The following is a 27,684-nucleotide window of genomic DNA, read 5'->3' as shown; positions in this document are numbered from 1 at the left end:
AGTAGCACGTGACGGGGATGAATGGAGACGTTACTGGTGCCCACTCGAGCAAATCGATGAATAACAGGATGTCAAGTGATCAACTGATCAAGTGATTTATTTTTAAAATATTTTACTATTCATTTTATTTATTTATTTATTTATTTATTTTACTTTTTGGGTCACACCTGGCGATGCACAGGGGTTACTCCTGGTTCTGCACTCAGGAATTACTCCTGGCGATGCTCAGGGGACCCTATGGGTTGCTGGGAATCGAACCCGGGTTGGCAAATGCCCTACCTGCTGTGCCATCGCTTCTGCCCCAACAGCAGATTTATTGAACCAACCCCAGAGTGAAATATGAAGTAGTAAGAGCTGCCGGGCAGGCTGCAAGAAGGAAGCTCGTAACAAAGATTCTCTGACCATTTGTGAATTTAGCACACATAAAGATGTTCTGATTTATCTGCTGGGTGCTTAAAATCCGGTGGACAAGATCCTAAGGACAGATGTCAACAACAGAGACAAATCTCAAATACAGATTTTACTTTATGGTCAGGGAATAGCCAGTGGGGGGTATTTGTGTGTGTCTGTGTGTGTCTTCTGAATGTGTGTCTGTATATCTGTGTGTGTAACTGTGTGTGTATGTGTGTGTGATAGGCAGTATGAGGGTAGACAGGTACACTTTGGCTACGGGGGTTACATAAGCACTTAAAGTAAGAGGGGCAATTTAGCACATTTTACCCATAAAGGTGAACATTTATTAAGGTTGGGTGGACTCTAGACCATGATTACATTTGTTAACTTATAGAATAATGGCCAAGCGAGGGTTCCACTTCTTACAAAGAGTATGTAAGGACTGGACAGATGACTCACAGGGCTGGTGCACATGCTTTGCATGTGGATCCCTGGGTTCAATCCCTGACACCATGTGGTCCCGGGAGCACACCTGGAGAGTGATACTCCTTCCCAACACTGCACCAGTGTAGTCCCTGAGCACATCAGGTGTGGCATGAACACTACAGAAAAACGTGTGATACATCATGAGACTACTGACGCTCAAGCATGCGTAGTACTCAGGCCAGACTAGGGCTTGGAGGTAGGAGCATGGCTGGTCTCTGGACAGGCCCTGGAGGGCACAGGGCAGGCTCTGTGCAAGGGCTCTGAGGTTCTGAGGCTCAGCCCAGGCTCTCTCAGCAGCTTTCCAACTCACCAGGGCTAGAGGACATGGTTTGTGGGTCTTGACAAAATGCGGCTGATGTTACTGGCTACAGATCCAGCAGCCACTCTTGCTCCCAGTTAACAGAACCCCAGTTCTGCTTTGGGTGGCCCAGGGCCCACAAATAGTATTCCCTGTGTCCCTCACAGTGCAAAAACAAATACCCCCCCCCCAAAAAAGGGAAAGCTTCCATTTTTGCTTTTTGGGGTCACACCCAGCTATGCTCAGGGTTTATTCCTGGCTCTGCACTCAGGAATTACCACTGGCAGTGCTTGGGGGACCATATGAGTTGCTGGGGATTGAACTTGGATCAGTCACGTGCAAGGCAAATGCCCTACCTGGTGTGCTATTGCTCCAGTCCCGAAAATTTCCATTTTGATGCCCTAACCCAAACCACCAGTCCCGGTTCTCTATTTGGAGGGGTAGTTCAAGACAATGCCAGGCTCAAGTTCACTGAAGTCCTGCTGACAAAAAGCTGAGACTCCCTGGGAAATTCTGCCTTCCTGTGTAAATCATGACCAGGAAAGAGGAGGGAGGAGGAATTGGTTATCTGAGACTACTTGCCCTGACTCACAGCTCTGAGTTCCTACTTGGCTCACCTCCTCCTCTGCCTGATAAGATAATAAGCTCCACTTACATAAATTAAAACCTTAATTCTTCCCCAGCTCTAAAGGCCAAGCAAGTAAAAGTCTGTGACTGACACAGCATCATTAAACCACATATTCTTTTCTTTTCTTTTTTTTTCTTTTTGGGTCACACCTGGCGATGCACAGAGTTACTCCTGGCTCTGCACTCAGGAATTATTCCTGGTGGTGCTCAGGGGACCATATGAGATGCTGGGAATCGAACCCGGGTTGGCCGTATGCAAGGCAAACGCCCTACCTGCTGTGCTATCGCTCCAGCCCCAAAACCACGTATTTTAAACATAATTGCTCACCTAAAACAAATGTGAAGGGCAGAAATGGAAGAGAGAAATATCTAAAATCTTTTGTTTGTTTTTTTTGTTTTATTTTGTTTTGTTTTTGTTGTTTGCTTTGGGATGCTCAAGGCTACTCCTGGCTCTACACTCAGGAATTACTTCTGGCAGTGCTCAGGGGACCTTATGGGTTGCCAGGGATCGAACTGGGGTAGGCTATGTGCGAGGTAAGCACTCTACCCACCACACTATCTCTCTGGCCTAAGAAATGTTTAAAATCTTAACAGAGCCCTGCAATTCTAAACAGCAACTTCAGCCATATTGGAACCCACAGTAAGCCAAAAAAATTCAATTAGTATGGAAAAAATTTCACAAAGTAAAGTTAAGGCTTCACTTGACACTGTAATAAGTTCTTAGAAAAGAAGAGAAGTGGAATGAAACCAGCTCTGTGAATAAGACTCAATGATCAGTCCTGGCTCTGATTTCCCTTTTCTCATCTGGTTATAAGGAAACAACGATGAAAGAAATGTCATGATTCAAGGGCCCGCAACACTCACTGAGGTATGTGTCCAAGGGTATACAGCTCTCCAGGTCATCTGTAGGCGAGAGAAGCTCACAGATACTTTCTGCTGTGTGGTCTTCTGGAAATTTGTTCTGGTCCCCACATTTCTTGAGAATTTCTACACAGTCTGATCTTGAAAATGGAAACACACAGAAATGTAGGCCTTGAGGAACCTCACTTATCTAATCAACACCAAGGTTTCCTAAAGTTTTCTGGAAAGCAAGACTTCATGAGTTTATGATGTTTCCCAGTTGGATAGGCATGGCCAAAGAGAAAAGAGCTTCTAGAACAAAGATCCTTAAACTTTCTTACACAACCTCAGATCTGAGATAGGTATACAAACCCAACATTTACAGATAACAAATCATACATTTATTTAAAAGCAAAAATGATCATGGCCCTCATGTTCAGAACCCACAATCGTAAGAAGCTAAACTTTAGATAGAAGGCATCCTTAACACTCTTCTGACATCAAAAACCTTGCTCAACTTTTTTTCTTGTAATTATTGTTATGCTGTTATGACTACTAGTGTAGCTATTTTTCTATCTTTGAAAGGAAATTAAACTTGACTAGTGTTTTGTTCATATATATATACATATATATGTATATTGGCAATGCTTGCAGGACCACAAGGTATCTGGGACTTAACCCTATTCTCCTGCATACAAAGTGTGTTCAGAGCCTACTGAGTTGTCTCTCCAGCCCCTTAAATATTTTTTTATAGAACAGCTTACTTGCTTGCTCTCTTCCTTCTTAGAACCTGTGCTTTCTTTTACAAAAAAAATCTGTTTAGTGACCAATAATTATATTTGGCTTCTAACGACTGGGAAGTCTGCTACTTCATTTTTTCACTAGTCTTCATAGGAATTTGCTTATAGAAAAGGTTCTTTAGGCTTTTTTGTGCTAAGTCTATATGCTTACCTTTCACTGCCTCTTGCTTTTGCTTAAGTTACTTTTCATTGCTCCCCTACTCAGATTATCTTGAAACCACGTCAGAAAGCAGGTCCAGATTCAGACTGAGGTTGAAATGATCTTTAGTCAAGTACCCAGCAGCACTGGGACTCTACCAACAGCATAAGGTCTAGATATAAACTTGCTTTGGAAAAAAACTTTTTGAAAAAATGGAAGATATTTGAAGAGCAACTAATACCGATTTTTTATGTACTTAATAGTAAATTTCATCCTAACTTTAGTTTAGATCTCCTAGGCAAACCATTCACAAAATACTTATTAGGAATAAGCCTCAGTGATTTTACTCATTCCACATATCAAGCAAATATTTATTGCATATCAGGAGTATGCTATCCCTGAGAGGCAGAAAGAGAGGAAAGAAGATATAAGAAGAAAGAAGCATCGTGAAAAATAGATTATGCAGGGAGAGTAGTGTCTAGAAGAATGTAAGACAAAGGACACATATTAAAATATACAGGATAGAATTGTGTGCTAAAACTGTGTGGCAGCAAAGAGCAGTTAGGATAGAGAAGGAGCCAGTATGACTATAATAATTAGAAATGATCTCTGGACAAGAACTGAGTGTTGAAAGTAGGTAAAGGGATATATATATGATAACCTTTCAGCACTTGTATTGCAAACATTAATGCCCAAAAAGGTGGGGAGGAGAGAAAGAGAAAGAGAAAGAGAAAGAGAGAGAAAGAGAAAGAGAGAGAAAGCGAGAGAGAGAGAGAGAGAGAGAGAGAGAGAGAGAGAGAGAGAGAGAGAGAGAGAGAAGAAAAGTGCCTGCCTTAAAGGCAGGTGGAGTGTGGAGGGAAACCAGGGGCATTGGTGGTGGGAACTATATAGAGTGAAGGGAAGGGTGTTGGAACATTGCATGACTGAAACCCCAAAATGAACAACTTTGTAACTGTATCTTAAGCTGATTCAAACAAACAAACAAACAAACAAACAAACAAAAAGAATCGTGCACTAATGGTACTCAGCGGCCCTTGGATTAAAGTTCTGCAAGAGAAAAGCAAGTTAAGAAAAAAAAGCAAGTAAAGGTATGTAGAAATCTTGGTCAAGAGAAATTGCTAGCAATTGGAGAAATTAAAGGGCATTTCACAGGAATGATGGGCACTGTTAGGCATGCATCACTTAACATGTTGGTCAGTGATGCATTCAACAAGCAATGGTGACCAGGCTCGGTGAGAAGCACTGAGCTCAGTGACAAGGCTCGGTGAGAAGCAGCTCACCCTGCCTAGATTTGCATCCGTAGACTTTATTTGCACAAGGATCAAGAAGTCTAATGACACATGTCTCCAAATTGATCCCCTGACTCTCTGTAGGGCCAACAATAGGCCAGGGGCAAATGGTGATGGGGCAGTAAGAGTATTTTAACGAGAGGAAGAAAAAGTGGGAAAGGATCGCAAAAGTGGGAATGATGGCCAAGGGAAGAGGTGGGAAGAGAAAAACCTAAAGGTATACTGTGGGTGGAGATCCCGGGGGATCTGGATCCCACAGCAGAGAGTCATGATGATGAAAGAAACTTACTTGCAGATAATATTTCCCCGGGATTTACTATGGCACGGCTTGATCTGCAGGGAACAGGCGATTGCCTTCCACATTTCTGGCTGGCACTTTTTAATGTCAAGAACAGGAATGCTGATAAACGGCATCTTGATGCTTCCTTTGCCCCACAACTTCATGTCATTCATAGCTCCTTGGTCTGACTGGGCATTACAACTCCTGAAAAGCTCTGTTGGCCTGGAGAGACAAAAGGCCAGGTGGAGTCGAGGCGATTATTTTTCTAGAGAAAAGCAATGGGGAAGATCTTTACCTACTCACGCACCAGGGAAAGTTGATATCCATAAAGAAGACACTTATCAAAGGCCTCCAAGAACAAAGCGTCAGTGGAGGTCTTAGTGAAAGTCAAGACACTGATCGCATGTCGTAGGTTTTTTTTTTCCTTACAAGTACAATTTTTTTTTGAGCATTTAAAATAGAACTTCAACAAGCTCTGAATAGGACCATCATATCTAGATTAAATTAGAGGGACAATTCATAAAAACAAAAGGCTAAATCCATTTTAGCCTTGATAAATGCATCTATCTATGCAGGCAGGTCCAAACTGATAAAGAAGAATTTCTGTCATCCGAGGCAGTTCCCCTGTGTGCCCAGTTAATGTTCTTGCTGCTGATTCTCCCTGGTCACCACCATTCCTATGTACACACTCAGAGCTTAATGTTGCCTGTTGTAGGAATTAATATCAATGGAGCCACACTACATGTACTCCCTGGGGTCTGGAGTTTTCAGCTGAATGATACTTTGAGACTCACCCATGCATGTTGCTGTGCATATAAACCATTTTTTTGTGGTTGAATAGGATTCCATTAATAAATAGGTCACAATTTGTTTTCCCAAATGGTTCTCAAACTTTTTTTTTTGCTTTTTGGGTCACACCCGACGATGCACAGGGGTAACTCCTGGCTTTACACTCAGGAATTACTCCTGGCGGTGCTCGGGGGACCATATGGGATACTGGGAATCGAACCCGGGTCAGCTGCATGCAAGGCAAATGCCCTACCTGCTGTGCTATCACTCCAGCCCCCTGGTTCTCAAACTTTTTGAGAATACCCAGTAGTGCTCAGGGGCTATTCCTGGCTCTGTGCTCAGCAGTGATCCTTGGTGGTGCTCAGGGGACCAGATGGAGTACCAGGGATCTGAGCCAGGGTCAGCCAGATGCAAGGCAAATGCTTTAAGCTTGTACTATCCCTAGAAAAACTATTCTCCTGTCCCTAAAAAACTTCTCTTTAAAATAGTACACTTATTGGATTGCGACATTCTTCAGATGAGCAGGATACTGCCACTGCTGCCCTCTTGGGTTTAAGTAGTGTCTCCTCTGAGTACAAGACCCTCAGAGGTACCAGACCCAACTATGCAGTTTGCAATTTTCAGGCACTTCATTCCTATTTAGCCTCAGTGCTTCAGTTCTCCTATCTTCTCTACCCAGCAGGATGCCCATACTTGCCACATAAAAACTCTTTGTTTATTGGGGCCAGGCCTGGAAGTATGGGCTACTCCCAGCTTGGTGCTTGGTGCCTGGGGACCAGACAGAGCAAGGGATGGAGTCTGAGCACACATGCAAATCCTTTAGCCCAGTTCCCACGCTTTCTCTCCTCCTGTCCCTAATCTGAATACTTCCCCCCCCCACCTTTTTTTGCCAACACCCATTCCTTCACCAGTGTACATTTCCCACCACCCATATTTCCCACCACCCACTAATCTGAATACATTCAAGAGGATGCATGTCAGCTGGAGGTGAGCCGCCACTGAACTTCTTTCTGGCTGGTATAAAGCATCCTTATGCCTTTGTCCTTGACTCCCAGACTGCAGCTCCTAAAACCATCTCTTCTGTAGAAGTTTCCTCCCAGGCTCCTTTAATGAGAGGTTCTTTATGGCTCTGGAAGCTATTTCACTGCCTTATTTACTGTTTCTTCAGTCCATGGCTTTGTTCCTGGTTCCTCATGTTTCTTATTGCACATGACAGAGTAAAGGTTGGGGAGATGGCTTGTGGCCTGGACTGCGTGTGTGTATGCAGGAGTCCTGGGTTCGACCCTTGGCACTGCACAACTCCCTGAACAATCCCAGGAGAACCCCCTGAGCCCCACACTGGGAGCAGAAGGGAGCAGCTCATGAGCACTATTTAGTATGGCAGCGAAGCCAAGACCAAAACAACAAAAACTCCCAGCTATTTGGATTGATTCAGCAAAAAAATGTTTCTTGTGTGGAACAGGGGACTCACGGTGAGTACCCCCAGCCATCCTGAAGACCCTTCAGAGTAAACTGCCCACAGGACGGCACTGGGATGACTGGATGTGAACGATGGGAAACTCTGCCCCCTCTGGTTGTGTGGTAGGAAGAAGCTGGGGAAAATGGTAGACTGAAGGCAGGAAGGGTTTTTTAATCTAGGAGCTAAAAGAGTCTCTAGTTCTGAAGGGCTTGGCTGCTGTGTTTTCCTTTCTCATTAGGTAATTCACTGGATGGAAAATGGCACTTAGAGACCAAGTCATAAAGAAACACTATGTCATTTGAATTTACCAAGAACAAGATCAGAGTCACATGATAAAACATTTCTATTCCGTGTATAACAATTCCATGGGTTCCTACCTGTTGTTAAAATTAGTACAGTAAGTAAGGTTTCTACAGCCCAACTGGCAAGGTTCTCGAACATCTGCTAAACAGGTCAGCATGGCCACTTCCATGGGATTATATTCACAGAAGCGATCAAACTCCTGCCAACTCTGGGTACTGCCCCAGCTCATGCTATAAAGTTTAGTGCACAGTTCTCTGAAACAAAAAGAACAAATATATAAGTAGGGATGATCCATATGAAAAACTATCCACATTGTAGAAAACCTGAACTCTGTGAACTATACTTCAGAACAAGGGGGGAAAAATAAAGAAATGAGATCTGGCTCCTATAATACAGAGCCAAGAAAAAGTGCTCTTTACTATGAGAAAGAGTCACCCCTCTTTTCTCTTTCCTTGGGACCACAGTTGTTTGAAAGGTCAGTATGTAACTTAGTGTTTAATGACATATTTAATGTTTAATGATTATTTAATGTTCAATGTTTAATTACATATTTTCAGATCATTACTCTTGGCATAATTACTTCGCCCTGTATTTCTGACCTCTTTTACTTAAAGTCAGGTTAAGCATATGGTTTTGTCCTCATGAAGATATATACCACTATATTCATGTTCTAATCACCAATGGTAAAACCAACATTTGTCCTCAAACCACTTTATAGACTTGACTTCACTAGTTTCTCCCTGAAAAACTATCCCAAAATATTCCTTAAGCTATATCAAGACAAACTACATATCAAATCTTGTGAAGATTTCAAAGCTTCTAAGTTCTATTACAGTTAATAAAGAACATTGTTATTTTTAGTACTTGATGACTACAAAGCAACTTAAGCGAGGCTGGAGCAATAGAACAATGGATAGGGCATTTACCTTGCATGTGTGCAACCTGAGTTCGATCCCTGGAACCCCATATGGTCCACCGAGCCCCACATGAGAGATCCCTGGGCACAGAGCCAAGAGTAAGCCCTGAGCACCGTCAGGTGTGGCACCCAAACCAAAAGCAACCAACCAAACAAATACCCGAAACAAAACAAAATGCAACTTAAGCAAGTATAGCTAAACTACTATCCGTACTACTTCTAAAGTACTTTCACATACTGTACTCGTTAATCTAATTTTTATATATAAATGTAATACATATTCACGATATGAAATTTTAAAACCATTTTTCCAAGTAAAATTTTTTGCCCCAAATATATTGGAGTCTCATTGTTACCCTAAGGATGGATATTTTTGTTTTGGGGCCACACTCAGTGGTGCTCAGGGCTTACTCTTGGCTCTGTGCTCAGGGATCATTCCTGGTAGAGTTTGGGGCACCATACGTGGTGTCAGGGATTGAACCCAGGTTGGCTGCTTGCAAGGCAAGTACCCTACCCACTGTACTACAGCTCCAGCCCCATGAAGAGGTATTTTTATTTTTACAAGCCTGTTCATTCTTTTACCAATGTGAAAGACACTGGATGTGCTGTGGAAAAATCAAAGCGACAAGTCCCTGCTTTTGATTGAAATTATGCATCAGGGGGACGAGGTTGGAGATAAAGTTATAGCAGGTACTTCCATTAGAAAAGCAATTCTTTCTCTCTATGCTCTCTGACATATTTTAAAAAACATTCCAGAGTTAATTTTCTATATATAAATGAGTTTTACAAATCAATACAAATCATAAGATGATACCAGCCATTTCATATGAGGCTGAAATGAGACTGAGTGTAAGCACCCGGCCCAGACAAGGTCAGACCCGAACACCTGAAGAACCTGCCATCAGTACTCATCAATACACTGGCTCGGCTCTTCACTCGCTACCTGTCTGAATGCAAGGTTCCGTCCCAATGGAAAACCAGCAGGACCGTACTACTGTTCAAGAAGGGAGACATCTATGACATTGGCAACTATCGCTCGATCTGCCTATTGTCTGTCATCTACAAGTCGTTCACTCGAGTCATCCTAAATAGGATTGGCAGAACACTAGATGAAGGACAACCATGCGAGCAAGCAGGGTTCTGCAAAGGATTCAGCACCATCGACCATATCCACACAATAACCAAGCTCATTGAGGTTTCTCGGGAGTTCAAGATGCCGCTCTGCTTAACGTTCATTGATTTAAAGAAGGCCTTTGATTCTGTTGAGACGGAAGCGGTCATTGAAGCCCTAGCCAATCAGGGCATTCAAGCCCAATACATCAAGATCCTCCGTGAGCTGTATTGCGGATTCACTACCAGGGTCTCACCATTCTACAAAGAAGTGATCATTGATGTCAAGAGAGGGGTTCGGCAGGGTGATACCATTTCACCAAAACTCTTCAGTGCCACCCTCGAGAACATCATGCGATGACTGGAATGGGAAGGAATGGGAGTGAAGATAGATGGTCGGCAACTACACCACCTCCGCTTTGCTGATGATATTGTTTTAATAACACCAAACATCAGCCAAGCGGCACAAATGCTGGCCGACTTTGACCATGAGTGTGGAAAGGTAGGACTACAGCTGAATCTTACGAAGACAATGTTTATGAGAAACAGCCTCGTTCCTGATGCCCCATTAGCTCTCAATGGAACGACCATCTCCGAATGCAACAGCTATGTATACCTAGGTCAAGAAGTCAACATGACAAATGACCTGGCACCCGAGCTGCGCAGGAGGAAGAGAGCGGCTTGGAACGCCTTCAAGAACGTCGAAGAAATAGCTAAGAGGATGAAGAACCTCCTGCTCCGGGCACATCTCTTTGATTCCACTGTTCTTCCTGCATTAACATATGCCTCAGAGACCTGGGCCCTACGCAAACAGGATGAGAATGCTATTCAGGTCTCCCAAAGAAGAATTGAAAGAGATATGCTTGGAATATCACGTTTCACTCAAATGAGAGAAAGAATCCGGAGTTCCGACATCTGTCGACGATCAAGAATCAGGGACGCTGTCTCATTTGCCAAGGTGTCAAAAATCAGATGGGCTGGTCACGTAATTAGATTTAAAGACGACCACTGGACTAGAGCTGTTACCGACTGGATTCCATGGGATGTCAAAAGACCACGTGGCTGCACACCTACCAGATGGTCAGACTTCTTCGTCAAGATCATGAATGATCGGTTTGAGGCTCTTCATGTTCCCAGAGTGAACAGATGCCATTGGGCTACACTAGCACGCAACAGGGACAAATGGAGACGTTACTGGCGCCCGCGCGAGCAAATCGACGACTAACGGGAAGTTAAGTGATTAAGTGATTAAGAGTGTAAGCAGCAAACTATAAAACCTCAGGTGAAGGTAAGAGAGTATTTCTTCCTAAGGCTACTCTGGAGTGACACAGACTTCATAATCTCCTGTGGCTTTAGGACATCAACTCTTCTGCAGACAGTCAAAGAAGTTCTCAGCATCCCACCCGTAAATAATAGAATTTTGAAATTCAATTTCCTTCATACAAATCAACGGCATTTTTTCTTGAAAGTCTTCAGTTCAATTACATTGGATATTTTCCAGATATTTCCTATCTTTGGTAAAGTCTGAGAAGCTATTCTAGGCACCTTTTTGGGGGCAGGGGTAAAGGTATAATCCAATTGAGATACTATGGGAAATATTGTTTTAATACTAGTATGCGATACTGATTTCCAGATCATCTATTAATATGTGGCTCCTTCTACCCAAACTATCTCTATTGAACAAATTGTAAATTTCACCTGTGATCTACCTGAACATTACTCATCTATATTTACTCTCATATCTACATTGTTTCCTCAGATCCATTGCATTGTCAAGTTTTTATTCCTAAAAAATAAATTTATTGGGGCTGGAGTGATAGCACAGTGGGTAGGGCATTGGCCTTGAAGGGGCCAACCTGGGTTCGTTTCCCAGCATCCCACATGGTCCCCCGAGCACTGCCAGGAGTAATTCCTGAGTGCATGAGCCAGAAGTAACCCCTGTGCATCGCTAGGTATGACTCAAAAATCAAAAAAATAAAAATAAATAAATTTATTACCCAAATAATGGCAATACAGCATCTAACTTGGGTACATGTGCAATCTAGTGTTAAGTTCAAAGTTTCACAATTTAACAAAGAGATTATATCTAAGATGTCAGATCAAGTATCTTATTGAATGATCTCCTTGAAGACAGACTCCATTTTGCATGATCATTAATTTTTAATTTTAGGCCACACCAGGTGATATTTGGGTCAGGGCTGTGTGCTCAGGGATCACTCCCAGAGGGACTCAGGAGAACCACAGGGGTGTTCAGGGATCAAACCCAGGTTGGCTGCATGCACGGCAGGCACCTTACTGCTGTACTATCGTCTCTCCAGGCCCCAGTATCTTAAAATGTTTACTGTCCTGCTAATAACAGTCTTCTAAACCTCAAGTAATACTAAAGAAATATGTAATGGTTGAAAACATAAAATATTTTGTACCTCTCGAACTTTGAAGTCTATACAGTGCAAGAATATTACGCACAATTGCCAGATTTGCAGTGTAACTACAATACTATTTTTTTTTTTTGGCATTACCAATGGAAAATGAGATACTGACCTACAAGTTGAAGTGTTTGCTTTAGAACAACAATGCAATTTAGCCCCATCCAGGCCAGTAGAGGGAGGTGGGTGTAAGGTAACTCCAGGGTGAACAGACTGTGAGCTTTCAAGGAAACACTGCCAAAGAGGATCCTGAGGCAAGGGCTGGTTCTTGCAACCCTCGATGAGGCCATCAACAATCTCCATCTCGGTTTTCTTGGACATCAGAATTCGCTTGCAGGCAGTTTGGCAGGCATGGTCTTCGGCTCTGTCACAGCAATATAAACCTACATGTCCGGAATATAAGGAGCTTTAACAGGCAGATCACAGGTCATGCATTGCTCAGAACATCACAGAGTGTGTGTGGAAAACTATTATATCAGAGTCAGCTGTCGACAGACACTGCACATAGGCTCTACCAGCTGTTTCTCTGTTACTTTGCAACTAACAGTGTAGCTCAGAGGCAAGGAGCTGAAGGTGGACAAGCCTTGTAGCATCAGAAACCACTACTGTCCCCAGTCTGGTACCATCTAGGTAAACAAAAAAAGTACTGTCCCTAGGTAAATAAAAAAAAAAAAGTACGGGACAACAGATATTAGTTCATGCTAAAAAAGACTGCATAAAGGAATATGTGCTCTTAACATAGAGAGATGACTAATTGTATTTTCCATTTGTTAAGAATCAAATTTTACTTAATTTACCATTGGTTGACCAATTTTATTTTTTAATTTGTTTTATGGGGGAATACACTTTTGAATGCTCAGGGGTTACTTCTGGCTCTGTGCTCAGGAATCACTCCTGGCAGTGCTTTGGGGACCTGGGATGCCAGGGATAGAACCCAGGTTGGTTGCGTGCAAGGCAAGCATCCAATCCGTTGTACCATCACTCTGTCCCATTAAAACTGACCAAATTTAATAATCAAAAACACCAGATTTCATTACATTCTGCAATAGAAAGCCTTCATATATTAGTATAAGTAATCTAAGTCAAAATTTAAATAATACAATAGCAAAAGATGGATAAGATATTAATTTACTTTTGCCTTAAGTTTTCTATAGAAATTGAAAGAGAATTTTCAAGCAGATGAAAATTCAGAAAGGTTTATTGGAAACTTTTCTCCCAGGTGTCTTTGACTTTACTTTCTGTGGTGTTGGGGATTCAGGCTGGGGATTCCCACACTTGAGGCCTGCACACACCGTGAAGCCACATCCCTGGCCCTGTCTTTGATTCGGCAGGAAGCTTTCAGGCATCTCTGCTTGTGACTCTTTTTTCTTGCTGTGGCATTCTGAGCTCTAGCAGCCCCTCTGTATGGCCTACATGTCAGTCAAGGCGGATTTGCCTTTAAAATAAGTGCAGGGGGCAGAGAGATAGTTCAGTGAGCTGAGACCAAGTTTTCCATGTAGGAGGCTTATGATCAATCTTGGGCACCATGGCAGGAGAAGCCCCTTATCATCCTATAGTTTTAGCCTAATAACTTGCTTTATTTTATCACATCTACATAAATTTTTAAAAAAATATTGGTTACATACTGTTACTATTATCTAGGCATGATTTACTTAAATCAATACTATCCTCAGAGATTTGGGTTATTTCTATTTTCTTTAGTACATGAATGGAGTAAATGTTGTTTCTATGCACAAATACATCTTTGTAAATTTTCTTGCAGCACTAATTCTGAGAAGGGGAATTTCTAAATCAAAAGGTATGATTATTTGATCTGTTCATAGTCATACAGCCCACATCCCAACAGTCTCTATACCCGTGAATTCTTCTGCTCTCAGAACAGAAAGCATCGCTCCCTCAACAAGTCCATCTCTCTTGGCACATGACAGCTGTGACAGCAACATCCAAGCTGAGTCATCTACACACCAGGGAAGTCTGGTGATGTCCTAAATGACGCAGACTGAAGAGCTCTCCAAGGACTGCTTACATTTTTATTGATTATCACTGTGTTTTTCATCCATCGTTGAGAGAAATAAGAATAGTACGGTTGTTCAACTTACTATCTGTTGGGTTCCTCATTGGGTAAGACTGGGTGTAATTGTTCACACAGTGGATGAGCTGTGGGCTAATTGAGGCACAGTAGTTCTCCACAGCTTTGATCTGAGATGGTCCGGGGGAGGAGTCTGTTCGGAAGATGGCCTGGCAGTACTCGTGACAGTTGGTGTGATGGCCCGCGTAGCTGCAGCACACGGAGCCCACTGTGCAGAGAAGAGGACACAGAAATGGGAACGGCCCATGTGAGTGCGAGACCAGCACAACAGTGATGCATCCCTGTCTTCTTGAATTTGAGAAACAAAGTATTCTTTATTTAGAAGCTGAGCATTTAAAATCAACACCAGGGGCTGGAGTAGTAGTTACAGTGGGTAGGGCATTTGCCTTGCACGAAACTAACCCTGGCATCCCACTCGATCCGCCTAGCACTGCAGAGCCAAGAGTAACCCCTAAGCATCACCCGATGTAACCCCCCCACCAAAAGAAGCAAAAATAAAAAATTAACACCACTGGGGGAAAAGCCATGGGAACATTTAGCTGCCACTTCAAGACTCAGGCCAGCAGTTCTCAGCAGAAGTTCTATCCCCAGGGATGAATTGGGAAGCATGGAGCAGGGTTTCTGCCACTCAGCATGACTTGGGAAAGACGGCTGGGATCGAGTGCTGGGGGCAAATGCTGTTAAATGCCCCACAAAACACAGGACAGTCTCCTACAACAGAGCTCTCTCCCAGAATGATCACTGTGCCTCTGTGGGGAGCCCTTGAACAGCTCATTTCTCTGGTAAATTTGTAGCAATTTACAAGCAAAGCAAAACAAAACAAATAAAAACCCAAATCCCAAGTGCCTTGCATTTGGTTTCATACATGAAATAGGATCAGTAAAATAATGATGGTGATGATGATGATAATAATAATACACTTGACCATTTCTGAGAATATGTCTGAATTAAGTCTTCACCTTACTATTGCTCTGGATGCTTCAATACTGCAAAGTAAAAAAAGAAAAAATACCCTGGAAAGAAACACAATTCTGGTCTTGATGTCTCTTTAAAAAGCAAGGGAGGCATAAAAGCAGGGAATTGTCTGCTTTATTAATTGCTGTAAACTTCATAAGGCATCAGGAAGAGTTATCAGTTGAATGAACAAAGAGACCCACAGCAAATCAATGGTGTAAAGAAATGGAAAATGAAGAGTTTCAAAGACAAAAAGTCAACGTGCTCTAGTACTACAAAGGAGCAAAATAGAAGTGAAAAGTCCGTTTCTGAACACACAAGTAAGAAACCTGAGTCCAAGCAACCACAAAAAAACAAACAAAAGCCCTCCTGCAAGGGTCTTTCTAACATTCTAACAGGCAAAATATTGCTATGCAAGTTACGTAATATGAATTATGCTAACTTGCCTGTCTAGATCCCACAATAAAAATTCACATTCAAGACAAAAAAAAGTCAAGGGAGGCTATCATGTGAGGCGAATGGGCAGAGTTAATGACAGGGGTGGTATAGATGTGGGACCTATACTGGAGAACAAGAAACACTCAGAGGAGGGCAGAGATCTGTAGGAGGCCCACGGGAACCGGGAGGGTGTGGCCAGGACAGGGTCCCTGGCAATAAGGAGAGATGGCACGGAGGAACCAGAATCAGGCTATGGTGAATTTCATCCACACACCAGGGAGTGAGCAGGGAATCTAGGTGACTTCCAGAAATGACAGAATCATATGCACATTATTAATATTTCAAATTTATTCTGACTGGCTCTGTGGTCAGGGATCACTCTTGGCGGGACTTGGGGTGATTGTGTGTGGTGCTGGAAACAGAAGCCAGGTCAGCCCACGTGTAAAGCAAACACACACCTGCTGCACTGTTGCTCCGGCTGGAAACTATATCAGGGCTGAGCTAGAGCAGGACTAACTTCAATGTCCTGAGCCCGGAACCTTTTGCTACATATTGTGTCACCTGCTTCTGATTTGTAATTCCCACCAAAGGTAATTGTGCTCTCTGCTGAATTGTTTTCATCACAAAGTCTGATTTAATTAATACCCACAATTGAGGGTCTCCCCCAGGAGGCTATGTTGTGTGTGTGTGTGTGTGGGGGGGACTATGTGGAAGACAGAAGCAGTGAAGAAGAACAGGGTGAGGATGTTACGTGGGACTCCCTCCCCAGTGTGGGTGAATGGAAACTTGCATGCCCGTAACTGGGGAACACGAGGTCGAACCCCAAATAGAGAGGGGAGGGGAGAAAGCACCAACAGTCAATGCTTCTTTGACACGCCTGGCTGCACAGCTGAGGGAAACGCCTGTCACCCCTCTGTGTCTTTTCCTCCTGAGGGCTCTCACCCTTCCCTCCCAGGCTGAGCCCAGGACCCACATCTTCTGGGCACACCGCTGGTGGGGTTCCCTTCTTCCTTTCGGAGGATTTCATCAGGGACACTGTCCCCAAGGCCCCACGTCTAGACTGTCCTCACAGCTGTGCGTCTGCCTGGCCCAGAGTGAGCAGGCATGAGGTCAAGTGAGTGAAGAGGCAGCTCACAGCAGGGACCGCTTCCACCTCACTGTGTTTATTCAAGCAGGGCTCCCTCACCTTCCACATCCCGCATGTGTGACCTGCTGTGTAAATGCCAGCAGGCCATGGGGACTGTTGAGACCTATATGTGGTCTGAACACAAAGAGCCTCACAGACTTGACAGTGCACATGCTCTCAGTGACTCAGGGGTTTCCCGATCAGCCGCTTCCTAAGGCCAGGCTTGGAGCCATATTTATAAAAGCTAAGTCACATTCTAGAAACCGTGTTTTGCTCTCTGGACAGCTTGTATAATCATGGATAACATACTTACATTCATTTCTGCTAATGCAACTGAAAAGAGCGTTCTGTAAATTAAAGAAAAACAAATTAACCATCCAGCAAGCTGACTTTTATTCCACTTCATGATTACATAGAAATCAGGATATCAAATGATTTCATTGCTCTTGAAAGCTAAATCTTAAAACAAAGAAACTATGAAGTGACATACAGTGGAAAGGGAAAGTGTCTCCTAACACATATTGGGAAGGCCAGAGCCATAAGTTGACCTGCTAGAGCAGATCAAGATTATGGAACCAAGTTTACATATATCAATGAGTGTCAGCCTATAATGAATCTCAGTTTGTTGTGGAATATTAAAAAATAAGCTACCAGGAAAGAATTCAATGCAAAATATTTAGGAAAATATACATTTTCTATGAAAGGACCAAAGGCATCATCTCTAATAATTCTTAAACATGTTCATGCACCATAGCTGTCCACATTCCCTAGTCTTACCCTAGATTGCAAAACTTGAGGCTGGGAGCAAAAGACAGAAATCCAAGATTCATTTAATTCTTTTTTATTAAAGCATCATGATTTACAAAGTTACTTATAATCGGGTTTCAGGCATACAATGTTCCACTCCAATCCCAGAACTTGTTTCAACTTCCCTCCAGCAATGTCACCAGGTTCCTTTCCACTCTGCAACCAGCTTCCTAGACAGGTACACTTCTTCCCACCCCTTCCCCCTGCCTATTTTGGGGGGGACCACACCCAGCTGTGTTCAGTGCTTATTTCTGGCTCTGTGCTCAGAGATCAGTCCTGGCATAACTCAAGGGACCATATGGGATGCCAGGGATTGAAACTGCGTCAGCCGCCGGCAATGCAAAAGCCCTTCCCGCTGTACGATCTCTCTGGTCCAATATTAGAAAGGAATCTGTCACCAACTTTCCAGCCTGTTCTGAGGGGCTGAACAGCAGTCTTACTGCCTTCCTCTTTCTAGTAAACTGGCCGTTCTTCTTTTTTTGTTTTCACTTGAACCTGAAGAACGTACTTATAATCTTGATGGCTATTCTGGGTTGCATGCCTGGTTTTCATCATTATATTCTCCTAGTTCCTCATAAAGTATCTATAGCAGTGTTCCCAGCCAGGGCTGATTCTGCTTCCTGGGGCACACGTGATAACATCTGGAGATATATTTGGTTGCCATAATGGGTGGAGAGAAGAGAGCAATCTATGTGTCATTGGCATTTAGTGGACAGAGGAACCAGAGATATCTTGAAACCTTCCATAAAGTAAATGACCAGCTCCCCTTCAACAGAGACCAGGCAGCCTCAAACATCTGTGGTATCATGATTGAGAAACTCCATTGTCAAAATATTCACAATTGCTCAAGTTAATTTTTTTTAAATTGACCTTATAAACAAAAGAAACATCACTCTGCGTCATCCTTCTATGTACTTAAAGAACATGGCAGTGAAAAATGCCTGAGATATATACTGTCTTTATTTGGCAGGGCCAAAGACAGGTCTGGAAGGGAAAAATACTCACGAATCCTAGTTCTCATCCAGATGGGTGGCAGGAAACTGTGGCACACAGGCCAAACCTTGCCTGTTTTTGTAACGAAAAGTTACATAAAATGGGGTCTCTCTTTCTTTCTCTTTCTCCCTCTCCCTCTCTCTAATCTCTTATTGTAAACCAAAATATGAAATCAACCTCAATTTTGTACATCAACAGAAAAACCAAATAAAGAAGGCTGTGCTTCTTTAGATATGCTCAAGGGATTCAACCCTGTTGTCAAAAAAGGTGGGGCAAGAACGACAGAACAGTAAGTAGGGCACTTGCTTTGCATGTGCCCCCTGGTTTCTGTCCCAAGCACCGCATATAGTCTCCCGAAAACTGGTGGGAATGATCCATGAGCACAGAGCCAGGAGGAAGCCCTAAATCCAACCAGATGTGACCCCAAAACATACAAAAATAAAGAAGAGGAAAGCATGCCTTTTGAGACAAAATGTTTGGAACAGGCAGTTATAATACTAAGTGAAGTAAGGAAGCGAAGAAAGGAAGGATACTTTTGTTCCTATCAATGAGGGCGAGCTGGCCAAAAAAAAAAAAAAAAAAAACCACCCTCAAAAAACTCTTAGACTTGGTGAAAATTATGGTGATTAACAGAAGGGTGAACGGGGTGGGAAGACGGGTGCAGAGCTCTGTTTGAAAGGGAGATGATGCTAGAACTTTGGTGGTGGTTGCTGCATGCTTTCACATACTCGTAAGTCAGCAGTGTGTGTGGGGGGGGGTGAAGCTGCACCTATGAAATGCTATCATAGTATAAATCAGTGAGAAGTCAATACAAATCACTTAGTAAAGAACACTAATAAAGTTATCTTACCGAACACAAGTTGTTTTAATTTTTATCTTTGGAGGTCACACTCAGCAACGTTCAGGGTTTACATAATCATTACTCTGCACTCAGGAGTTACACCTGCCAGTGCTTGAGGATACCAGGGATCGAACCTGGGTTGGCTGTGTGCAAGGCAAGTGCCCTATTCACCATGCTAATGCCTCCAGACCCTTGTACACAATATTTTTGGGCCGTTTTTGATCATGGATAAATAAAATCATGCAAAGAAAAGTGGCTAGAGGATATTAGTGGCATATACTGTATACCTGTATTTGAGGACTTCACTTTTCTGCTGCTAACTTTATACTCAGCCTGATTTCATGTTCATGATTATATTCAAGCTCCCCTCTTTTTTAGAAAAGATTAGCACTGTAGCACTGTCCTCCCATTGTTCATCGATTTGCTCCAGCGGGCACCAGGAACGTCTCCACTGTGAGACTTGTTGTTACTGTTTTTGGCATATCAAATATGCCACGGGGAGCTTGCCAGGCTCTGCTGTGCTGGTGGGATACTCTCGGTAGTTTGCCGGGCTCTCCGAGAGGGACCAAGGAATCACTTTTTAGAAAAAGATTACTAATTTTAAATGCAAAATACAGACCTAGGTGACTATATTTTCGCTTCTTACGCTACTGTTGATTGTTCTGACAGGGCTTCAGATATGCATATGAGTTACAATATTAATTTGTTGTTGATTTCTTGACAGTTAACAATTGGAGTTTTAGTTCTTCAAGTTTTTCAAATGTCTGAGCGCCATCTAGTGGCAGGATCAGGAAATAACTGAGATTGGCCTCAGTGGCGCCTCTTCAGCCCTTTGGCCTTCCAAACTAGAACCAAAGGGGCCTTTGGATCAAAACGAAGGTTACACGAGTGTGGCTCTACCACACCTCAGAGTTCAGAGGCCAAATCAGGGAATGGTGTTGACAGGGTCCTAGGAGATCTTCAAGGTCCTAAGGAGGCATCTAGCTCATTAAATGCTAAGATAGAGAAATGAAGAACCGACCTTCGAAAAAAAAAAAAACGGGCACACTTGCAAACCATTCTCTACAAGAATTTCACCAAGTTGTGGATAGCACCAGTCAAAAAGTCTCTGTGACTAGTTTACGTAAAAGGTTTACTATCGTGGTATGAGAGCACCAAATGTCATTTTGACAGCAGAATTAACATTGGCACCCCACACTGAAGACAGAAATTCTAGATCACTTTTCCTCAGCCTTCCCTCCCCTTCTGTTACCTCCTTTCCAATGTTGTGTCCTTTTTATGGCCCCATCCTGCTGGTGGTCCCCTTGTCTTGAGCTGTGGCCCCACTATTTTTGTGACTGTCATCTGTGGCTGCTGTGGGATACCCAATAGGTGAGAAATGCTCCTCTACAGTGCTCACTGTTTGCTTATTAGCCATTGGAGCAGGCCAGCCTGTGGACAGTGAGTTCCCAAGCATCAAAGCACAAAGTCAGGAACAGAGCCCCTGTTCCCGTCTGCAGGGATGCCTCCAAATTTCACACTTCCCTCCACATCCCTCACACTGACTCTGAACTGAAACCTGGTGAAAACTATGGTGCTTTGGGCAACTGGACCAAAGCAGGCTTGGAGGACGAGGCTGGCTTGACACCGACATGCTTCTGTTTCCTCTCCTATGTTGCCACCACCGTGGAAACAGTCCTACACTTGCCGCCTGGAGGGGAGGGAGGACTCAGGGAGGAGAGCTGAGCTGACTCAGGGCATCCTAGGGCAGCTGGCTGGGCAACTGGGGATCCCCTCACCCTATCCTCTTGCTACCAGATGATTATATATGCAGGAATGAGCCCAGCCAGGATTAGCTAAGCCTGGCCGTACTACAACTGCCAGGCAGGCCCGTTAGATTCATAAGAAACAATAAATTGTTGTTTTAGGCTATGGAGTTTGAGGATGGTTTTCTACATATTTCTGTGATACAGGCAGAGTATTCAGTGCTTTTTCTACTTACTCAAAGAATGCTTAATTCATCCACATTTATACAGGGTCTCCACACAAAACTGCTATTTACGCTGAAACAAAGAACCTTGTGTAGTTCAGAATGAACAAAATTTCCATGAAAACAGCTAAACTTAGAAAAATACTAGTTGGAGCACCTATTTACAGGCAGCAATTCTTTGTTCATCCTTGACCTCTAACCTGCTGTGAAGACTTCCCCACTCCCCCAGGCAAGGTTTTTCCCTGCAGGCCCCAGTCACAGGCTTTGCAGGTTCTCGTCCACTGGCTATGAGAATATCTCTTTTTCTATGTATGAGCTCAAGACCTTCTTAAACTGTTTTTACTTGTGACTCCAGAGAAGTTTTTACATGACTCCAAGTATAGGCATATCACTGACTGATAGGACATCATAAAAACTGTATTTTAAAATAAGCTTTTCCTTATTTAATTTGGGGGGCTAGGCCTGGTCATGCTCTGGGGCTACTCTTGGCTCTATTCCTGGGGGATCATGTGGCTCCAGGATTGAGCCTGGACCTCCCATGTGCTCAGTTCCTTGAATTATTTCTCTGGCCTCTAAAAAATGGTTGTAAAAAGTTACATGATTGAGCTGGAGTGAGAGTACAGCTGACTGGAGCGATAGCACGGTGGTAGGGCGTTTGCCTTGTGTGCAGCCGGTCCTGCCGAGCCTGGTTCCATTCCTCCGCCCCTCTCGGAGAGACCGGCAAGCTACCAAGAGTATCTCGCCTGCACGACAAAGCCTGGCAAGCTCCTCATGACGTATTCAATATGCCAAACACAGTAACAACAAGTCTCATGATAGAGATGTTACTGGGCCCGCTCAAGCAAATCAATGAACAAAGGGAGGACAGTGAGAGTACAGCGGGTAGGACATTTGCCTTGCACACAGCTGACCTGGGTTCGATCCCCAGCATCCCATATGGTCCCTCAAGCAGCGCCAGTCCTGAGTGCAGAGCTAGGAGTAACCTCTGAGTATCATGGGGTATGACCCAAAAAGCCTCCCACCCCCAAGTTACATAATCCCAGATGGGCTCATGACCTCCAGTTTAAGAAGTGGCAGATGAGACTCTATGCTTCCTGCAGAGCTGACTGAAACCTTTCATCTCTGAACCATAGGAAGAGCGCCTGATACATTCAGTGTATCATTTTGACTGCATCAGTTCTATCAATGTTGACTTGAACGAATGAATGACAAATGTGAACACAATTAAGTCATGGACTACAGTATGGAATTAGACTGTACGAAGACAAATGCTATGATAGATCATAAAAGAATTTAGAAGCAGCAATAAAATTTAGATATGTGCGTGGAAGAGAGCAAGGCAGGAAAGGTTTTAAGGCGAAATCATTTATTAAGCCAGAAACTGAGGCTGAAGGCTGCCAGTTGGCCTGGGGTGGGCTGGGGGATGGGGTGGGGTGTGACCTGATTTGTAGTGTTTGTCCCTGGTGCAAATATCTCCATCGTGGCTATTTTCCAGTTAGAAAGTGGCTTGCCAGATTGCATAATATTTATATCTAGCATTATTAATGCCCCCTAGTTAGCATGATCTGGCTCTAGCATATGGCTGGAGGAAGGGCATGTGCTAGGGCTGATTCAGCAGGAGGAAGCTCAAGGGAGGGAGTTCATGTGCTGACAACAAAACACACAGTTAATCTTGGAAACTGCAAGCAGTACACTACTGATAGTTGAAGGAGCAAGATGGGGTGAGCTGGAGAAAGACAGGGAACACCAGGATGAGGACTGTGATCCTATTGTGGAGCCCCTGAGGAGCATGACAGGAGGAGAGTGAGCACATTTTAAGAGGTGAGATAGTGGGTAAAAAAAAGAAATTGGATCTACTTGGGCAATTATTGTAGTAGTCGGAAAAGTGGTATAAAATACGTCTGAGCAAGGCAGAAGGGACTCAGAGGCAAATCTTTATAGAGCCTGACAACCTTTGATTTGTGGGACAAGAAAAGAGGAAAGGGCAGACAAAAAAGTAACACAGAAGCTTTTAGTTTATGAGTCTAGGAGAATTAGATTGCGGGGTGTGTGTGTGTGTGTGTGTGTGTGTGTGTGTGTGTGTGTTTGGAAGGTGAACGGGAGGGGAGGTGAAAAAGGTCAGGAGGCCTTTAAAAATTAGCAGCTGGCTAATTTGAAATGCTGGCTGAGCATCAAAAACACCCATTTTTCAAGAGCTCAGAAAACAAGGTTAGCAAAGACCAGTCTAGAGTTGTCATCTTGTAGAGGGCATAAAGCGTGGGAGCAGATGAGAGATGGGACTGACCAGGGGGAAAAAAAGAACACGGTCATTTCTTTCAGACCAGGTCACCACCTAACTTAATCAGATTTCCCTTCTGGAGTGGTTTCATTCAGGTAACTTCTGAGAAGAAAGGAGGAAAAAAGTAAATAGATGAACCTAAGGGAACCGAACAGGAGTTATTCCATGCCTGAACTGTGACATAAATGGCAAAGCAACACAGCACACAAGTGGGACATAATGAAGGCTCAGTGTTCCCCTAAGCCAGTACTGCAGGACCTAGTAGGTTTCGCTCTTTTTGGAGCTCATCAGCTGCAGGTAACGGCTAGAATGGGGCACTTTCCTGGCAGAACGTGGCACTGTGCACAAGGCTGGTAACTGGAGACTGCACACTGCACCCCAGCAATATTTGGAGCTTCCTTAGTATTACCTACTTTTTTAAGCCTTATATTTTGATCTTTGGCTGGGGAAAAGGAGCATGTGACCATTTGCCTTAAAAACACAAAGCCGACACCCACAGCCCGGACTGGCCTCTGTTCTAAGAGCACCTGCAGACAGAGACAAGCACACAGAAGGTACAGGCCGCCGGGCACCCAGAGGAGTCTGCTGGCCCTGACATCCTTGTCTTTTACTTCTAAATGTGAGTTTTGTCCCTCCACCCCCACTCCGACCCCATCCCTTTTCCTTTATGTTCTGGTAGTAAATCTAGAATCGAGGCTAACTTGAGAGGAAAGGAAAAAAAATAATAATACATGGGGATCTTGAAAGCATTTTATAGTGGCATTGCCTGAGAAGACTATCTAGACTGTGGAGGAAACACAAAAGCTACGGGGATCTGGGTAAGTGGCCACAGGGGTTGAGGAGCACTGGAGATTCATTTTCTTTCATATGCATAAAATATTCACAGAAGCTTTGGTAAGTAGTAGCTCAAAAGTCAGGAAAGGGTGTATAAAGGTTTATTATATACTAGGGTGAATTTTGAACATTTGAATAGTTAAAAAAAAAAAACCCGAAGCTGAACACCCATCTGCAATCTTACCTTCTAATCTTAGCTGTGCTGATACGATAGTGCTGGCAGAACTGAGCCTGAATTCACAAGTCTGACCATCTGTGGGTCTCAAGCCTCTTTCTACAGATCTTTATTTATTTGTTTGTTGCTTTGTTTGTTTGTTTATTTATTGCTGCACCTGGCAGTGCTCAGGGATCACTCCTGGTGGGCTCGAGGACCAGATGTGGTACTGTGGATTCAACCTGGCTGGGCCACATGCAAGGGTAGTGCCCAACCCACTGCACTATCTCTCCAGCCCCTCAGGTTCTTAAGTTTATCACAGCTTTCTCATAGAGCTAGAATCACAAGAAAGAACATTAATATGTTCAACAAATTTAAAACTTGCATGCCTTAAGCCTATTTTCCTTTATAAAAAAGGCGAGTCCTCATTAAAATATCACCTACCTAGTTTCTCAAGCATCTTGGTAAAATAATATCAATAACTGGACTGAAAAACTCTAGGAAAAAAAGCCAAAAATAACACTCTGGAAGGAATAACAAAAAAGTAGAGAGTAGGGTATTATTAAAAGAAAATAGAAACAAGTAAAAATGTGTAAGCCTGAAGTCAAATGTGTGGCATCTTACTTCAGTGGCAATGAACGGGTGTCAGTTTACAGTCATTTTGTTAAGAGAAAGGTGGGAGATGTGGAGTAGATTATGAGCTCAGACTAAAATCTGTCTCATCAGTTCACAGTCATTTCTGGTCTGAAAATTCACGAGTCTCATATCACCCTAATATGCATCCTGACATTTAAGAAAGAAAAAAAAACAGCTAGGTTTTTGTGGGTTTTTTTTTTTGCTTTTTTTTTAAATAATTATTTTGGTTGTCAGCAAAAAATAAATTTTCAGTCAACTTGCAAACAAAGAATCTTCAAAAAAGAACTACATTGCATGCTGTGTCGTGAGAAATGAGTGTGCCTTTTCTTCTGTCTGAACAGCGCGTGTGCAGGAGCATGTGGAGACATATGCTCTGTAGCAAGCATCCGGTCTGTTGGTGCCTGTGATATCACAGCAGCTGAGTATTTGTAATATCTCCTCTGGTTCTACCATTACACTGCCAGGAGCCCCTCTGCCAGACCAATGCTCCAGCCCATAAACGTGCATGGAGGGGCCAGAAGCAAGCATGCCCATGGCACGTGCACATGCCATGCAAAGCTATCTAACCACTGATGGGTTCTGAATGATAACTCCTGTCTACAGGTGTGAGTCTGAAAGAAGTACTCCTAAGTACTGAAGGAACTACTTGTTCTTAGGCATCGGTTTTGTAAGAATATACCAGAGCTGAAAGACTGCTATCTCCTGTTCACTGCAGAAATTTTCTCCACGATAGATAAACCCCATCAGCTCCTGCCTGAACATTTCAAATACAGGAATTTCTCATTTTGGTTTGAATGCGAAGGATGTTCTGCTACTGAACTGCCGGGCCAATATCTGGCTCCTCCCGTTCTGGGTCCTACATAAGCAATTTTGAAAATCTAGCTCTCTGCTTTTCCCCTAAGCTTTTTCTTCCAAAGTGCTTTCTTCCAAGGTCCAAGGGCTACTTCGGAGTTCACTTGGGCCTGGGATTTCTCCTCTGCTCCGGTCCTGTATTCACTCTGTCTTTTCTAGTTTTGTGTGAGGAGTGGGGCCCTCTCAAGCAGTACTCAGGAGGCTCTAGGACCCCTCCCAGCGGTTCTCAGTCATCTGGGCTAGAGGTTCAATGGGAGGGTCCAAGATCACAGCACTGCTCGGACCCTGTGGCAATGCTGGAGGCCTCCAGGGCTGACCCAGCAGTGCTGGGGTGGAGGTGGAGGACACGATGCTGAGGATTGAACCAAGGTCAGCTATGAGCTGGGCAAATTCCTTACCCCTTGTACTATCTCTCCAGCCCTCTTTTGGTCCTGTATTTTTAACTATGTCTGAGATAGGGGTCATTACATTTAAAATGACATCACTCAGTATGCTTTCACTTCTTTAAACTCCCTTCCAAACATATACACTATCAGTGATGCTCATTTTCTCTCTTTTTTAAAACTCAGTAAGAGTATAGTTATTATACATATCAATATCAGAATACTTCATAGAATCTGTATGTAGAACTTTGCATTTGCATCATGCTTATTTTCTTCTGCATCTCAAATATAGACACTTCAGAACTTCTTTTACCAGAGGTCTCCTACAAAAGGCCCAGTAATGATGATTTTCTGATTTTGTCGTCTGAAAATATCAATTTTGCCTTCTTTGTTAAAGAATATTTTTTGCTGGATATGGAATTTTAGGTTGATTGCTCTTATCTTTCTGAAAAGTTCAGGCATCACTCAGCTGCCTTTCTCTGCTGCTATGGAGATATCAGAGGTTGGTCTCTATTGAAACCATGACCCATTTTACTTGTAAGATCTTAAAAGAGGGGTATTTACAGTGTATGGATTTGGGGTGGGGTCACACCTGGTTGTACTTAGAGTTATTCCTGGCTTTGTGCTCAGGGCTTTGTGCTCCCTGAGAGTGCATGGGGAACCATGAAGACCTGGGGATTGAACCCAATCTTCTGCAAACAAAAATCATGTTCGACCTTTTATGCTATTTCCCTGGCACCAATGTATGGTTTAAAACAAAAATTTTTCTAGGGATTCACTGGGCTTCTTTAATCATTGCCTCTGCCTCATTCTCTTTCCTTTTCTAATGTTCCAATTAAGTGCCTACCTTGGAGGGACGGAAGCAGGAGTGGGGTGTGGGGGGGTGTGTCGGGAGGGTAACTGGGGTCAGTGTTGGAACACTGTATGACTGAAACCCAATCATGAACAACTCTGTAACTGTGTATCTCATGGTGATTCAATTAAAAACCAAAAACCACAAAACCCTATCACACTTTTCTGCTTTTCCACATAACTGCATTTACTTCTTCTGATTCACAAGTTGTATTTTCTATTTCCTCAAACATCATCTCCTGTAATCATTCCTTCACAACATATCCTGTTGATGGCTCTGCCTTCAAACCTCCAGCTTACTCTTGCATACATGACCCTTTTGC

At 43.3% G+C, this 27,684-nt stretch overlaps 1 protein-coding gene across 7 annotated transcripts in view; it reads right to left on the bottom strand.

Annotated features, from left to right (window-relative positions):
• RECK (reversion inducing cysteine rich protein with kazal motifs) overlaps positions 1-27,684 on the bottom strand; it is an 84,799-nt gene that overhangs the window by 21,955 nt on the left and 35,160 nt on the right. For 4 of the 7 annotated variants that reach the window (XM_056117211.1, XM_056117213.1, XM_056117214.1 and 1 more), the window contains 5 exons: positions 14,255-14,452; positions 12,271-12,538; positions 7,778-7,957; positions 5,162-5,374; positions 2,669-2,805 (listed from right to left, as the gene is read on the bottom strand). In XM_056117211.1, coding sequence (XP_055973186.1) covers positions 2,669-2,805; positions 5,162-5,374; positions 7,778-7,957; positions 12,271-12,538; positions 14,255-14,452 — 996 coding nt within the window. Of the gene's footprint in view, positions 1-2,668; positions 2,806-5,161; positions 5,375-7,777; positions 7,958-12,270; positions 12,539-14,254; positions 14,453-17,075; positions 17,110-27,684 lie in introns of all 7 variants that reach the window. The other 3 variants (XM_056117208.1, XM_056117209.1, XM_056117210.1) reach the window with 2 other exon arrangements.

Source organism: Sorex fumeus, unplaced genomic scaffold, assembly GCF_029834395.1.
Source record: "Sorex fumeus unplaced genomic scaffold, SorFum_2.1 ptg000034l, whole genome shotgun sequence".
Classification (NCBI taxonomy): Eukaryota; Metazoa; Chordata; class Mammalia; order Eulipotyphla; family Soricidae; genus Sorex; species Sorex fumeus.
The sequence above is the reverse complement of the archived record's forward strand: the minus strand, read 5'-3'. Positions and strand labels throughout refer to the sequence as shown.